This window comes from Rana temporaria, chromosome 8 (assembly GCF_905171775.1).
Source record: "Rana temporaria chromosome 8, aRanTem1.1, whole genome shotgun sequence".
NCBI lineage: Eukaryota > Metazoa > Chordata > Amphibia > Anura > Ranidae > Rana > Rana temporaria.
The window spans coordinates 186,306,414-186,323,203 of record NC_053496.1 but is presented as its reverse complement, the minus strand read 5'-3'; the positions used below and the strand labels follow the sequence as shown (position 1 = coordinate 186,323,203).

Sequence of the window (16,790 nt, the reverse complement as noted above, 5' to 3'; positions counted from 1 at the left end):
CCGTAACTCCTAATTTGCATACACGACGCTGGTTTACGACGCAAAATCCCCCCAGCGGCGGCCGCGGTACTGCATCCTAAGATCCGACAGTGTAAAACAATTACACCTGTCGGATCTTAGGGATATCTATGCGTAACTGATTCTATGGGCCAGATTCACAAAGGTTAGCGGATCTTTAGATCCGTGTAACCTATGTGTTTTAAGATCCGCCCTCGCAAGTTTGTGAGGAAAGTGTCAAATTCACAACACACTTACCTCCAAACTTGCGACGGCGGATCCTAACTCCCCCAGCGGAATTCAAATTCCGCGGCTAGGGGAGTGTCATATTTAAATCAGGCGCGCTCCCGCGCCGATTTAAATACGCATGCGTCGTCCGGGGAATTTCCCGGCGTGCATTGCTCCCACTGACGTCAATAGGACGTCAGTGGTTGCGACGTGAGCGGGACTTGCGACGCGCGTGTTCGTGAATCGGCGTACGCAAACGACGTAGGAAATTTCAAAATCGACGCGGGAACGACGGCCATACTTAACAATACTTACCCCTGCTTTTAGCAGGGGTAAGTATACGACGGGTACCGCGCTACGGAAACGACGTAAGAACACAGCGTCGGGTCCGCGTACGTTCGTGAATTTCGCGTATCTCGCTGATTTACATATTATTCAGTGTAAATCAGCGGGAACGCCCCCGGCGCCATTTTTAAATCAAAAAAAAGATCCGACAGTGTAACACAGTGTGACACTGTCGGATCTCAGCCCTATCTATGCGTATCTGATTCTATGAATCAGGTGCATAGATAGGACCAGTAAAAATCCGAGATACGATGGTGTATCTGAGATACTCCATCATATCTCTTTTGTGAATCTGGCCCCTTGAATCAGTCGCATAGATACTCTGAGAGATACGACGGAGTATCTGAGATACTCCGTCGTATCTCGACTGTGAATCTGGCCCTAAGATCTTATTACCTCCTCTGCTGTCACTTCCAGCAATGTCTTCTATCTACTTCCTCCCGACTCACCTCTCACCTGTGAATTCCTGTCTGTACCTGACATCACTGCCTGTCTGTACCTAACATCACTTCCTGTCTTCCATAGAGACTTCCAGTCTCTATGGTAGACACTACCTTGTGGAGCCCTGAGAAATGTCTTAGTGTGAACAAGGCCTATTGCTGTGTGTGCAGTTGCGGCTGGTTCCAAAAATGTTATTTTATTTTTTAAGGGGGGGGGGGCACAAACAAACCCCTCCAGTTCCACACTCACAGCTCCCCTGATACATTTTTTACAAACAAATATGTGAAAAGTGTGGAAGGGCATTTGTATTCAGCCCCCTTTACTCTGATACCCCTAACTAAAATCTAGAGAACCCAATTGCCTTCAGAAGTCACCTAATTAGTAAATAGTCCACCTGTATGTCATTTAATCTCAGTATAAAGGCAGCTGTTCTGTGAAGCCATCAGAGGTTTGTTAGAGAACCTTAGTGAAAAAATGGCATCATGAGGGCCAAGGAACACACCAGACAGGTCAGGGATAAAGTTGTGGATTACTTTAAAGCAGGATTAGGTTTTAAAAATAATTCTGCTTCATGATTGGACACGATATGGATCCTTCCTCATCTCATTCTTGGTTATGGAAATCTATGATATTACCTGTCCGGTATCAGAGTATCGGCAAACATGAGGATTAGATATTTTACAGACGTGGCCAATGGTGGAAATAGCCAAACACCAAATTACGAAACCTTCCCAAACCTACCTACAATGATGGAATCATTTGTCCAACAGTACTCTTCTGGAACATTCTGGTGAAGGAGAAGTGCGCTCTCAGACGCCGTCACGGGGTTATAACCTCTATACAGCCACTGGATGGCTTCCCCAGATTTGGCTGATTAGCTGCTGGATCGCTTTTAGGGGCAGGCCCCCCACCCCCCTTCCGCTGCTCAGCAGTGTTTCTCGTGCTCACCGTTCTTATGGTTGAAGAAACGATCCAACGGTTTGTGCGGCTGGCCATGGAGGTGAACAGAGACCAGATCATCTCTGATCACCTCTTAGATTTAGGAGGACCATGACATCACTTGTGATCTAGGGCAGAAGTAAAGAGGTGACAGGTACTCTGATGAGCTGGTGACAGGGGCGGGCACGAAGACCGTGCATGTGACTGGCTGTGATTGGACACAGCCGGCCACGTGGTAAAGATCCATTTTCATTGGCTCGTTACCCTAATTGGGGAATGTGCTGTTTCCTGAAGGGACACGCCTCTACCCCACAAATACAGCGCGGCATAAAAAAATTGCAACGGCTGACATTTTATTCTCATGGGTCAGTTCTAGAAATAAACAAATAGATAGATAGATAGAGCGATATTCTCTCTCTCTCATTTCCCAGCCGTGACGAATTCTGGCCCTGATTCAATAAAAACAATCATTTCCTATAATCGTCGGCAACATCGAGCGGCCATAATTTCTTCTGAAAAACCTTAATCATAAAAATAGAGAACTAACACATTATGGCCACTAGATGGAGCCAATGACCATTGGAAATCATAAATAAAATATGACCAATACCGGTCACGGCTGGGGGGATGCGCGTCACATTTGTTCTGGAATCTTATTGATAGGCAACTCCTATCCTCATTAGTGTTGCTCACGAATATTCACATTGCGAATATTCGTTACGAATATGGCATATTCGAATATTCGCGAATAACTCGAATTTCGCGGCCAATATTCGCTATTCCGAATATTCATATTTTTTCAATTTTATTTTTAAAACAGATCACATCCTAGTGATCTCCATCGACGTCTAAAAGCATTGCTGGTATGATTAGAGACCCTCGGCCGAGTAGCTAAGCTGAGGCGATCCTTTTATGTTGCCGAATATTCGCAATCGCGAATATTCGATTTCCGAATATTCGCGAATACTTTCTCCGCCCTTCTTTTGCATCAGAGCCAATCAGAGTTCTCCTACCACAGTTGTCATAGGAGAGAGTGGAGTGTTTCTGTGCGTTTTTCCAGTGTATCACATCTTCAAAGAATTTTCCATCTTTTGTCCCGTGTCATCATCATTTGCATTTCACCTCTTTAATGAGAATAATAACTGTTTAACATAAAGACATTTAAGAGATGTCAACGTAAACGGTTTACTTGTATTTTCCAAATCTATGGTTATTCAATATTTATTAAACTAATCAATATACAAATTGGTCAAATTAAACCCTCAAATCTATATAATAATGTATTTATTTTATTAATACCTTGTTAGTTGCAGGGTCCATTACGTAAAACCACACTTTTTCCAAAGGACAGGTGAAATTGAATGTTTCAAAATTTCGCAATCAATTTCGCATTCGCATTAGCGAAATTTCTCAATCAGTTTCGCATTCGCATTAGCAAAATTTCTCAATCAGTTTCGCATTAGCGAAATTTCGCAAAAAAATTTTTTTGATAAAATATCACGAATATTTGATTTTAGCGAATATTTCATGAATATTCGGCTATATATTCGTGATATATCGCGAAATCGAATATGGCGTATTCCGCTCAACACTAATCCTCATATTGATTGGCGGTTCCAAATAAATAACTACTGCAGGAGGGAACAGACACAGAAGATACACTCCGCATCTTCCCAAATAACTGTTGTGTTTTATTATGACACAATGGAAGGTTTTTATACACATGATTACGTAGCTATCACATTAATATTACAATTGTACTTTTATGGTAACAAGGGGCGTAACATAGGCGGGGCTAATTCTAATCAGGACTGGAAAGAATGCAAACATGGAATGAAAACTTTATTAGTGCCGTGTGCAATACATACAACATAGAATACAATTCTATACAGAACTTACACATTTCCTTTACACATTCATTCTACAAAGTTTATAGAAACAGACCTGGAAGTGTTTGTGAAATCTTCCCCCACAAAATGTCCTCAGCCAATGGAAGGGAATGACTCAATTTTTATTTTAAAAATCCCTAGAGGACCGCATTTTAAGTGGTGGGGTTAACACGTTTCGTCCTGGAAGACGACTTGAGAAAACAGACCTCTTGCAAGAGTTTACACCACAAAATGTACTCAGCCAATGAGAGGTGAAGACTCAATTTTTATTTTTCTCCTGCTATCAATGGCCAACACGGTACAACACTTCATCCATGTCTTTGGTGATCTCTGATCTCCTTATGAAGTGTTTCTTACATGATGAAGATCAGCCATGGAGTATATCTGAGGTGTATATCAGGGTGTGCTTCTTTCCCACATGTCCAGCAACATTCACATACAAGACATTTCCCGCACTCACTAATACACCTCGAGGGTTGTGTGGGACCCCTGATGTACAGGAAGACAGGACTTTAGTGAGGAACAATTTCCCTCACTCAGGACAGGAATACGGCTTCTCCCCCGTGTGAGATCGCTGATGTCTGGAAAGATTGGACTTCACTGAAAAACATTTCCCACACTCAGTACAGCAATATGGCTTTTCCCCCGTGTGAGATGTCTGATGTGTGGAAAGATGGGACTTCGTTGAAAAACATTTCCCGCACTCAGGACAGGCATACGGCTTAAGCTCCGTGTGTGATCTCTGATGTCTGGAAAGAGCGGTCTTATATGTAAAACATTTCCCGCACTCAGGACAGGAATACGGCCTTTCCCCTGTATGCAATCGCTGATGTGTGATAAGACTGGAATTCAATGAAAAAGATTTCCCGCACTCAGGACAGGAATACAGCTTCAGCTCCGTGTGCACTCTCTGATGTCTTGAAAGAGCGGTCTTATATGTAAAACATTTCCCGCACTCAGGACAGGAATACGGCTTTTCCCCTGTATGCAATCGCTGATGTGTGATAAGACTGGAATTCAATGAAAAAGATTTCCCGCACTCAGGACGGGAATACGGCTTCAGCTCCGTGTGCACTCTCTGATGTCTTGAAAGAGCGGTCTTATATGTAAAACATTTCCCGCACTCAGGACAGGAATACGGCCTTTCCCCTGTATGCAATCGCTGATGTGTGATAAGACTGGAATTCAATGAAAACGATTTCCCGCACTCAGGACAGGAATACGGCTTTTCCCCGGTGTGAGATCTCTGATGTGTGGTAAGACTGGACTTATCTAAAAAACATTTCCCGCACTCAGGACAGGAATACGGCTTCTCCCCCGTGTGCGATCTCTGATGTCTGGAAAGAGCGGTCTTAAATGTAAAACATTTCCCGCACTCAGGACAGGAATATGGCCTTTCCCCTGTATGCAATCTCTGATGTGTGATAAGATTGGACTTCAATGAAAAAGATTTCCCGCACTCAGGACAGGAATACGGCTTTTCCCCCGTGTGAGATATCTGATGTGTGGAAAGATTGGACTTATCTGAAAAACATTTCCCGCACTCAGGACAGGAATACGGCTTCTCTCCCGTGTGAGATCTCTGATGTCTGGAAAGATGGGCCTTATGAGGAAAACATTCCCCGCACTCAGGACAGGAATACGGCTTCTCCCCCCTGTGTGATCTCTGATGTGTGTCAAGAAGCGACTTAACTGAAAAACACTTCCCGCACTCAGGACAGCAATACGGCTTTTCCCCCGTGTGTGATCTCTGATGTCTGAAAAGACTGGACTTCACTGAAAAACATTTCCCGCACTCAGAACAGGAATGTGGCTTCTCACCTGTATGAATTTTTTTATGCAAATTAAGAGTAGACTTAGATTGGAAACGCTTCCCGCACTCAGGACAGAAAAACCTCTTATCTGTTGGAGAGACGGCACCGTCCCGCACAGTCTGAGGTTCCTCAGGATAAGAGGAATACGATGGTCCATCTACACTGTGTGGTGCCGGATGGACATTTGAGGTAGTCGGGTTTTCACTTGGACTATACTGTGTGATGTCCTCATCTTCTACTTTACAGTCTGGAGACAAAGTGAGACAATCCCCTGAGGTTTTCCTCATCTCCCGTCCATCTACTAAAATAGAAATACAAAGATTATTACTAGACATGAGCTGATTGGTTCCCCTAAACCAGGACTCCGCCCACATCAGGCAGCTGAACCCCAGAATCTCCATAAATTTCAGTCTAGAGACATAAATTGTGTCTGCAGCACAGAGAAGGAAGATTATTCGAGAGAAATACAGGAATACAGGACGGGGAACACAGCTCAGGAAAGTGACCAGGGGATTACAGGCTGATATCACCCAGTCCCCGCCCTACTCTGGACCAATCAGTGAGCAGTATGGGTGGAGGAATGGATTTAGTGTTAATGACCCACCTGTGCTGATCTCTGTAGGAGTGTCCTCCTCTATAAATGTCCTCGTTATTCCATCCTCCTCCATAGACTGCTGATCATCCCTCACATACGTCTCTTCTTCTTCTGATTTCACCTCAAATTCTATATCGATTGGATCTCCACTCTAAACCAAGAGAATGAGAGAGAATATCATCTGTAAGATATAAACTTACATACAAAATCCACACATCATCTCCACCAGTCCATGTTCTAGATGCTCCGCCCCACCAACCTTGTAACAGTGGGGGATGGTGTGACCTTCCTGTGTGGAATACAGAGGACGGGGACATCTCTCTGGTGGGTTCCTGGTATTAGGTGGCTCCATCATATCCTTGTGTCCTTCTGAAAACTCCTCCATCACTCCATACTCCTCATCCTCCTCTTTATACTCTTCTTTAACACCAATATTATCATCCCCGAGGTTTCCACTCTGAATATATAATAAAACATTCATTATAATAAACAGGTTTGTGTATAAATCATAACCACCAATAATTGTTCCTCATCTACCTGATGATGGTGGGGGATGGTGTGACCTTCCTGTGTGGGATCCCGGGAATACAGAGGACGGGGACATCTCTCTGGTGGGTTCCCATTACTGGATCCATCTGTAGGAAACACACACACTGACTGAATACATTGTTTCTATGTGTTTATCAGATGATGGGGGATCTAGGTGGAGCCTCCGTACTGCTCTCTCCTTTACAATAAAGTCTCCTCTTACCCGGTGATGTGAGGGGCGGCTGATTCTCCATCATGACGTCCTTCCCGGCACCGCTCACCTCTCCTGTCAGCAGCTCGATGATCTCTCTGGTGACTTCTAGAATCTTCTTTGTATTTCTCTATTCTATCAGGGAGGGAGGTGGAGGCAATGTGATGGTCATATGATCTCCAGACTTCACAGGAGGAAAACTCTAGATCTGAACACAAATAAATAAAATCAAATGACATTCCCAGAATCCTCCTCACCTCACTGGTCAGGTCTCTTTATTTAAACCCCACTTCATGCTGAGGTTTCTGATATTACATACAATGCAGGTCCAACAGCCCTACTTTGAAAGTGAGGAGGCCAGGGGTCGGCCCACATCCTAAGAGCATCAGAAAAAAAGAGTCGGGTAGAGGGATATTAGGAGGAGCTGTGAGGTCAGTGTGATGTCATAGGATTCTCTGACTCTGATTGGAGGGACATTGGGAGGATTCTGTACACAGAATAATTTCTCCCGGGTGCGTCCCTCCTCTCCTAAACTGAAAGATGAACGTTGCCTTTGGGCTTCGCCAGGACACATCATATTCCCCATTCAGCTCTCCTTCCTCTCTGTAACATGTGCTTTCTACCAATCCTTCTGACAGTTGTGTCTTCTCTCCTTAATCTCTCTTTCCCTCACCCCTCTTCTCCACCCCACAGCCTGTATATATCACCCTCACTTCTTTCTCTGCCAATCCCTCCACTGGCTTCCACTCACCCAACAAAATTCAATTCAATACAGCAACAACATTACCAAAGTCATCCACAACTCAGCCCCCAGCTACATCACTAACCTCGTTCCACAATAGCAACCAAATTGTTCTCTTCGTTTCTCCCAAGACCTTCTGCTCACTAGCTCCCATTTCACCTCCTCCCATGCTCATCTCCAGGACTTTTCCCAGAGCTTCTCCCATCCTATGGAGGTCCCTACCCCAATCCGTCCGATGATCTCCTACTCTGTCCAATTTTAGCCGATCCCTGAAAACTTTTCTCTTCAGAGAAGCCTTTCCCGCCCCCCCACCTAACAACTGGACTTTTATTTTCTCCATCAGCCCATTCTCCATAATTATTGCCTTTTGAATCACTTCACCCTCCCTTGGCCCTTCCTCAGATTCCTCCTGTATTATAACTGTACGGTCTGCCCTCATGTTGTGCAAACTGTTGGCACAATATATTATATTATTATATAGGATTTATATATGTGTGTATCATCATCTGCTGGAGATAAAAGATGTCACAGTGACTATGGAGGAAGAGGACGGACATGACGGGGGTTAGAAAATAAGATCTTATTACCTCCTCTGCTGCCGATTTCATCAACGTCACCTCTTCCTCATATCACAAAGAGCTTCCTGCCTGTACCTGACATCACTTCCTGTCTTCCATAGAGACTTCCTATCTAGACAGGTGCGATATCACCACCTTGTGGGTCTCAGAGGAACTGCAGCCCCGAGAAACATTTTGTAGTGTGAACACAGCCTTGTGATGTGTGTGTATGTACTGTATATCGATTCCTTATAGATGTGTAGTGCGCCCCCCGCAGGAGCATCTGATCATATCTGGTTGTTTCTCATACAGTATAGAGTCCGCCAGTCACCCAAGCAACAGTCCATTTGCTCCAATAAACAGTCTAGGGGATTGTCTATTTGTAACGAATTGCTTGTAGAACTCGGGGGTTTGGGATACTCTAAAACAGTGTTGCCAACCTACCAGATTAAAATTTACTGGCACGACACCCAAAATTTACTGGTGCAGCCACGTTTTTACTGGCATTTCACAAAAGTTACTAAATTACATTTTTAGGTGCAAATTTCAGTATTTAGGCTACAAACAAGTACGCTAGGCAAATAGCAATGTGATTTAAGGTAGATATTAAGGTAAAAAAAAAACATATTTCTGTTATTTTCGATATAAAAAGGGGAAATTATTTAGTCACATCACCCCCTGCCTCCATCCCCCTCTGCAACCAACACCCCCTGCCTCCATCCCCCTCTGCAACCAACAACCCCTGCCTTCACCCCCCTCTGCGGTGCCACAATCTCCCCCTGCCTCCAATCTCCCCCAGGCCCCCTGCATCCAATCACCCCCCTGCCTCCATTGTCCCCTGCCTCCATCCCCTTCTGCGGTGCCACCAAAAACCACTGTCTCCATCCCACACCCTCTGTGGTGCCACCATCCCCCTCTGAGGTGCCACCAACACCCCCTGCCTCCAATCTCCACCGCCTCTATTGCCCCCTGCCTCCATCCCCCATCACCCCTCCAATCAACACCTGCCTCCAACCTCCATTTGCCATTCCAAGCCTAACCGATCTCGGCTATTTTTACTGGCACATTCCCGCAACCACGGACATTTACGAACGGGGGGAAAAAGTGCCCGTTTTTACGAACTGTCCGTAAAAATAAGGACGGTTGGCAACACTGCTCTAAAACTGCTAGCAAACTTCACAGCTGGGGGCCGTGAGGTATCTATCTAAACAGTCTTAGACCCTCACAGCTGAGGACCATGAGTCTCTTCGTGGCACCCGTTTACCCTGCGCAACGGCGCAGTTATTGGCATCCAGTGCATTCTCAGGAACCCCGAACAGTGCAGGAGGGCGCTCTTCTTTTTGCTCACAGATGAGATTCTTGCTGAGGACCAGGGAATGACCAGTGTCTGAAACCCTATGAGAGTGGTCTCAGTCCAAGCAGCCTCTGGCACCCAGTGTTGGGACAAGGTCATCCACCGCCCAGGGCAAATTGTGCCCCTCCCTCACAAGGAGAAGGGGCTAATAGCGGCATGCAGAGCACAATCAATGTAATGTCTGTGACAAGGGGCAAAATAGCACCAATAGTTGTGGTACATTGCAGCAAACGGAAGAGTTTTTATTGCACGCAGTTGCAGTGTGACCCCATTCCATTTAATCATGCCATGGCAGGTATACAGAACAGCTGCATCTCTTCCTTCTTGTGGGGGTCTGAGGGTGATTTGAAGAGGAAGGGGGGGGGGTGAGAGGAGGACAGGGGGGTCTAAGGAGGAGAGAGGAAGTCTGATGGGGGTCTGAAATGGAGGTCTAGGAGGGAATTGAGGAGGAAAGAGGAGGTCTGGGTAGGGTCTGAGGAGGAGGTCTGGGGGATGATCTCAGGAGAAGGGGGGTGGGAAGAGTACAGGAGGAGAGAGGAGATTGAGGAGGCCCATCTGCAAGGTGATTGATGTGGTCAGTCTCTGGGTGGAGACCAAACCTGATTTTTTTTTTATTCTATCAATACAGGTTACAACATTCCACTTCAAGTATGAAAATTAAATATATATCATATGTTGATCCTGAAATTCCCCCCCCCCTCCCACTCCAAAACCACCCTGCCCCCCCCCCCCTCTCCCCTTGTTATAAATTCCTGTTCTTTCAGTAATTTTGTGTTTAACTATATATACTATTCCTGTTGTGGTTCTAAACTCTAATGCCGCGTACACACAATCGTTTTCCGGCTTGTAAAAAACAAAGTTTTTCAGCCTCTCGAAAAAACGACGTTTTTTTCCCAACTTCATCATTAAAATGACGTTGCCTACAAACGATCGTTAAAAAAAAATGCTCTAGCAAAGCGCGGTGACGTACAACACGTAAGATGGCACTATAAAGGGGAAGTTTCATTCGGATGACGCCACCCTTGCGGCTGCTTTTGCTGGTTTCGTGTTAGTAAAAGACAATTCGGGCTTTTCTGTCTGTTACAGCGTGATGAATGTGCTTACTCCATTATGAACGGTAGTTTTACCAGAACGAGCGCTCCCGTCTCATAACTTGCTTCTGAGCATGCGCAGGTTTTTCACGTCGTTTAAGCCCACACACGATCATTTTTTACAACCCGAAAAATGACATAGTTTAAAATAAGGAGGATGCAGAAGTATCACCCGGACATTAACACTACCATGCCTGTATTTTCAACTGAAATGTGAGTTGATCCATGTATGAGTAAATCTTAAAAACGACTGCACCTAGAGGCACCTCTCTTCCTTGTGTTTTTTTTGAGACAGGGGACAACCCTGTCTTGTCCTGTTTTTCATCTCGGAGGAAGAGGATAACATGCCGTTTATTTCTTATTGCTGTGGTAGGATGATGGTATAATATTTTGATCCATTGCATCATTCTTGGCCCGATTCCCATGATTTCTAGTGTTTGTATCATAAGTCCCCTGTCTACCCTGTCAAAGGCTTTTTCAGCATCTATCGACAGGAATAGACCTGGGGACCCATTTTCTTTAATACTCTGGATTAGGAGTAACGTTCTTACCCCGTTGTCCCTCCCACCCCTTCCTGGGATAAATCCCACCTGGTCTGGGTGGATCAGAGTGGTCATCAAACCTTTCATACATTCTGCCAAAACTTTTGCATTAAGTTTTATGTCTGCATTAAGTGGCGATATGGGCCTATAACTAGAACAGAGCTTGCCACCCTTCCCCTCCTTCGGGATTACTGTAATCGTAGCGGCCAATGCCTCCCTGCTCATTTCATATCCGATCCCCACAAACCTGATTTAAGCCAGCCAAGCCTGCAGTCTCATGCTTGTGATATTGCATTTGTAACACCTGCTCTAAGTTTGTCTGACCTGCTCTGCTGTTTGGATTCCCTCAGTGATGACCTTGGTTCGAATATCGACTACTTTCTGATCTCTGCCTGCCTTTTGACTATGGATTTCACCCTGACTATTTGGAACTTTGTCTGCCTTGTGCCTGGACTGTTGTTGAACCACACTGCCTGTCTACAAATCGCAAATACCTGGTTGCTGTGCGGATATTGCGCATGTCCTGGAGTGGTGGGCAGACACTGCAGTATTGTGTATAAGTCCCGGGGGCAACCGAGTACTGGTAGGCCTGCTTTCCTTATGGGAAAGGGGGCTTCTATAGGTGAAGAACACAGAAGCCAGCTATAGTGCGTGAGCACCTGCGTTAGGAGTAAGCGTGATATTGTATAGATGAAGGAATTCTACAATAGACTGATGAGGTGAGAAGGTCATTGGTGGAAAAGGTGATACATTTTCAAAATAAAGGAAATGTTTCAGGCCTATAAGTGAGGGAATGTTCTGACCCTGAAGGGGTTAATCTACATTTCCACACTATATATATGTGTATCATCATCTGCTGGAGATAAAAGACGTCACAGTGACTATGGAGGAAGAGGACGAACATGACGGGGGTTACTTGGTGTAAATAGAAAATAAGATCTTATTACCTCCTCAGGTGCCGATTCCAAAGATGTCTCCTTGCTACTTCCTCTCAACTCACCTCTCACCCGGAACCTCCTGTTGTACCTGACATCACTTCCTGTCTTCCATAGAGACTTCCTGTCTCTATGGTAGATTTGAGAAGATCACCACTTTGTGGAGCCAAGAGGAACTACATCCCTGAGAAACGTCTCGTGGCGGCTGGTGCTACAAAAAAATTAGGGGGGGGGGGGTGTGGAAACAAACCTCTCCAGGTATACACTCACCATGGTCATGGCTCCCCCGATACGGCTTTCATCCGCGGCTTCCGTGTTAACCCGGACTTTTTTTCCGGGTTTCTAATCTTCAGCCTCCTGATTGGCCGGGACGAGAAGATGAAAACTAGAAGTGACGCGATGGCGAATATTGATTCACTAAAAGCCAAAGTGGGAGGGTTCGGGGCAGAGAGCTCTGCCCTGAGGACAATTGAAAACAAGCCAATTAGAGCCTTAGGCTCTAATCACATGCTTGTCAAAAAATGTCGGGCATAATAGACTCCCATTAGTCGGGTGCCCCGCACAGTGCACACACATAGACAGAATTATTTTTAAATAAATGATATGACCAACATTTTTTTATGAAAAATGTTAGTTGTATTATAATTTATGATTAGCTTTCCTAGTTGTCAAATCTTTTCCGGGGGGGGGAATGGTGCCTCACCCCATATGGACCAGCCGACACTGTACTGTATATCCTTAGAGACGGGATCATCTTCACTCCAACCAAGGGGGAGAGAAATATATTACTGCCTAGTTTCATTGAGAACAATGTCATGGGTCCCCCCCCCCCCCCCATTACCAGGCCCTTTGGGTCTTGTATGGCTATTAAGGGGAACCCGGCACCCAAATTAAAAAAATAAAAGGCGTGGGGCCCCCAGGCCCTATATACTCTGAACAGCAGTATGCAGGTGGTCCAAACAAGACAGGGACTGTAGGTTTGTTCTTAAGTTGAATCTGTTTGTAATTTGGAACTGGTACATTTTGTAAGTGTAGCTCCAGCCAAAAAATCTATTTTAAAGCTTTTTGGAAAACAGGGAAGGGTTATTACCCCTGTAACATTTGTGTCTGTGCCCCTGTTCAGAAGATTTCATCTTACTTTCTGTCCCAATAACAATTGGATTTAGAAAATTTGAGGTTTTTAGGGAAACAAGGATCAGCAGAGAGGAGACACTTTTTCCCCATATGAACTCTTACAGGAGAGAATTTCCCTTTCCTAGGGGTAGATTTCCTCTCACTTCTTGTTGTCTCCCTCTGTTTGTTTTTTTTTTGTTTATTTCTTTTTTTTTGTGTATTTTGTGCATGTACTCGAGAGAGGAGCGGGACTGCAGGTGTTGGGAGTAGGCAGGCCTCCCCCAGAGGCAATCTGCCACCTTTCTCCGTGCCCCGGGTGGCAATGGCGGGTGCGTGAGGGGGTCCTCCCACACAGCCCACCCTACCTGCTCCGCTTTGAAGCCCAACGGGGCAGAGGGACTCCCTATAAGGGAGTGAGAGGATCTAGCCTGCTCAACCAGCCCCGTTAGTCCTTCGCCTCTCTTTTTTAGAGACCGCGTGCATGTTAACCCAATTTTGAGTGCGTGTAAGTGTGGTGGTTTTTGTGGGAGGGGGGTGGGCGTACTAAGCGCAGGCTTACTTCGCATAGCACACCCACCGGGAGCCGGGCTGAGACCACCAAACTCAATTCACATGTAGCCGAGACCGGGATCCGAACCCCTAGCTGCAGAGGTGAATGGCTTGTCAGCGCAGTGCCAATCGCATTGAGCCACCGCAGTCTCCCTCCGTTTGTAAGTAGGAGTCATTTGTAAGTCGAATGTTTGAAAGTATGGGACCGCCTGTATATACTATACGGCCTGCCCTATATACTCTGCAGAGAATCGGACTTTAGGTGTTGGTGGTACCAGAACACTGTAAGCCCTCACAGTTACTCTTGGTGGGCGCTGGAATGGGCCCTGCTCTGAAATATATCAAGAATTGTAATTACATGCCCCTGTTGGGGGACCAAATGAGCACATGGAGGACACAAAAGGGGACCGGAGGAGCACGCGGAGGACACAGAGGGGGACCGGGGCACACAATGAGCACTCAGAGGAGCACATGGAGGAGGAAACAGTGGAGGACAAGAGGGAGACTAGAGAATCACACGGAGGACACAAAGGGGGAGTGGAGGAGGACCAGAGGGAGACTGGAGGATCACACGGAGGACACAAAGGACAGTCAGGAACGATCGGTGTGGTGGCGGGGGGGATTACAATCACTGATCTCCCTTTGCGGCTTTCAATAAAGCAGCTGAGTGCCCCCCGACCATACCAGGCCACATGCCATCAACATGGGTGTGTGGGTGCTTTGGGGCCGGGGGGTTTAATTATCTTATGTCCTTTAATGTGACAAGCATTCATCTGGCTATTCCAAATTCTGGCCTTATTTTCATTATCACAGCAATTTCCTATGACCATCATCTCAATTATGGGGCAATAATGCGGTATTAATACTGCAGTGCCACATCATTGCTACTAGATGGAGCCAATGATCATAGGAAATCACTGAAATAAAATTTGGTCACGGCTGGGGGGATGCGCGTCACATACAATGATTTAAAAAAAAAAAAAGACCTGTAAGTGTTTGTGAAATCTTCCAGCCAATGAGAGGGAATGACTCCATTTTAAAAGGCCTAGAGGACCGCCTTTTAAGTGGTGGGGTTAACGTGTTTCGTCCTGGAAGACGACTTGAGAAAACAGACCTCTTGCAAGAGTTTCCACCACAAAATGTACTCAGCCAATGAGAGGTAACGACTCCATTTTTATTTTTCTCCTGCTATCAATGGCCAACACGGTACAACACTTCATCCATGTCTTTGGTGATCTCTGAGCTCCTTATGAAGTGTTTCTTACATGATGAAGATCAGCCATGGAGTATATCTGAGGTGTATATCAGGGTGTGCTTCTTCCCCACATGTCCAGCAACATTCATATACAAGACATTTCCCGCACTCACTAATACACCTCGAGGGTTGTGTGGGACCCCTGATGTACAGGAAGACAGGACATCAATGAGGAACATTTCCCTCACTCAGGACTGGAATACGGCTTCTCCCCCGTGTGAGATTTCTGATGTCTGTAAAGAACGAACTTCTGTGAAAAACATTTCCCACACTCAGGACAGGAATACGGCTTCTCCCCCGTGTGAGATTTCTGATGTCTGAAAAGACTGGACTTCTGTGAAAAACATTTTCCGCAATCAAGACAGGAAAATGGCTTATCCCCACTGTGAGACATCTGATGTTTGTAAAGATAGGATTTCTGAGAAAAACATTTCCCGCACTCAGGACAGGAATACGGCTTCTCACCTGTGTGCAAGCTCTGATGTGTGTAAAGATTGGACTTGCTTGAAAAGCATTTCCCGCACTCTGGACAGGAATGTGGCTTCTCCCCCGTGTGAGATCTCTGATGTTTGTAAAGACTGATCTTCTGTGAAAAACATTTCCCGCACTCAGGACAGGAAAATGGCTTTTCTCCTGTATGCAATCTCTGATGTGTGTAAAGATTGGACTTCTGTGAAAAACATTTCCCACACTCAGAACAGGAAAATGGCTTCTCACCCGTGTGAGATTTCTGATGTTTGACAAGTTCTGATTTTTCTACAAAACATTTCCAGCACTCAGTACAAAAAAACGGCATCTCGCCTGTGTGCAATCTCTGATGTCTGTAAAGACTACACATTTGTGAAAAACATTTCCCGCACTCAGGACATGACTTTTCACCTGTATGCAATCTCATATGTCTATTAAGGAGGGTCTTCTCTGAAAAACATTTCTCGCACTCAGGACAGGAAAATGGCTTCTCACCCGTGTGAGATTTCTGATGTTTGACAAGTTCTGATTTTTGTACAAAACACTTCCAGCACTCAGTACAAAAATACGGCATCTCGCCTGTGTGCAATCTCTGATGTCTGTAAAGACTAAACATCTGTGAAAAACCTTTCCCGCACTCAGGACATGAATACGCCTCCTCTTCTACGTGAGATCTTTTATGCTCATTAAGTTTGGATTTATAACGAGAACACTTCCCACACTCAGTACAGGAAAGCCTTTTATCTGTTGGAAAGGCGGCACCATCCTGCAGAGTCTGAGGTTCCTCAGGATAAGAGGAATACGATGGTCCGGCACCGTCCCGCACAGTCTGAGGTTCCTCAGGATAAGAGGAATACAATGGTCCGGCAACGTCCCGCACAGTCTGAGGTTCCTCAGGATAAGAGGAATACGATGGTTCGGCACCGTCCCGCACAGTCTGAGGTTCCTCAGGATAAGAGGAATACGATGGTCCGGCACCGTCCCGCACAGTCTGAGGTTCCTCAGGATAAGAGGAATACGATGGTCCGGCACCGTCCCGCACAGTCTGAGGTTCCTCAGGATAAGAGGAATACGATGGTCCGGCACCGTCCCGCACAGTCTGAGGTTCCTCAGGATAAGAGGAATACGATGGTCCGGCACCGTCCCGCACAGTCTGAGGTTCCTCAGGATAAGAGGAATACGATGGTCCATCTACAC

General features: G+C 45.7%; 1 protein-coding gene across 1 annotated transcript in view; it reads right to left on the bottom strand.

The window, feature by feature from the left end:
* The window catches only part of LOC120909708 (zinc finger protein 850-like), a gene marked incomplete at its 3' end in the record, with an annotated part of 54,001 nt that extends 37,565 nt beyond the window's left edge, over positions 1-16,436 (bottom strand). Inside the window, exons 1-2 of the mRNA XM_040321438.1 lie at positions 15,329-16,436; positions 4,391-5,734 (exon numbers count right to left, since the gene is read on the bottom strand). Coding sequence (XP_040177372.1) covers positions 4,391-5,734; positions 15,329-16,209 — 2,225 coding nt within the window. The remainder of the gene's footprint in view (positions 1-4,390; positions 5,735-15,328) is intronic.
* Positions 16,437-16,790: the final 354 nt, after the last annotated feature.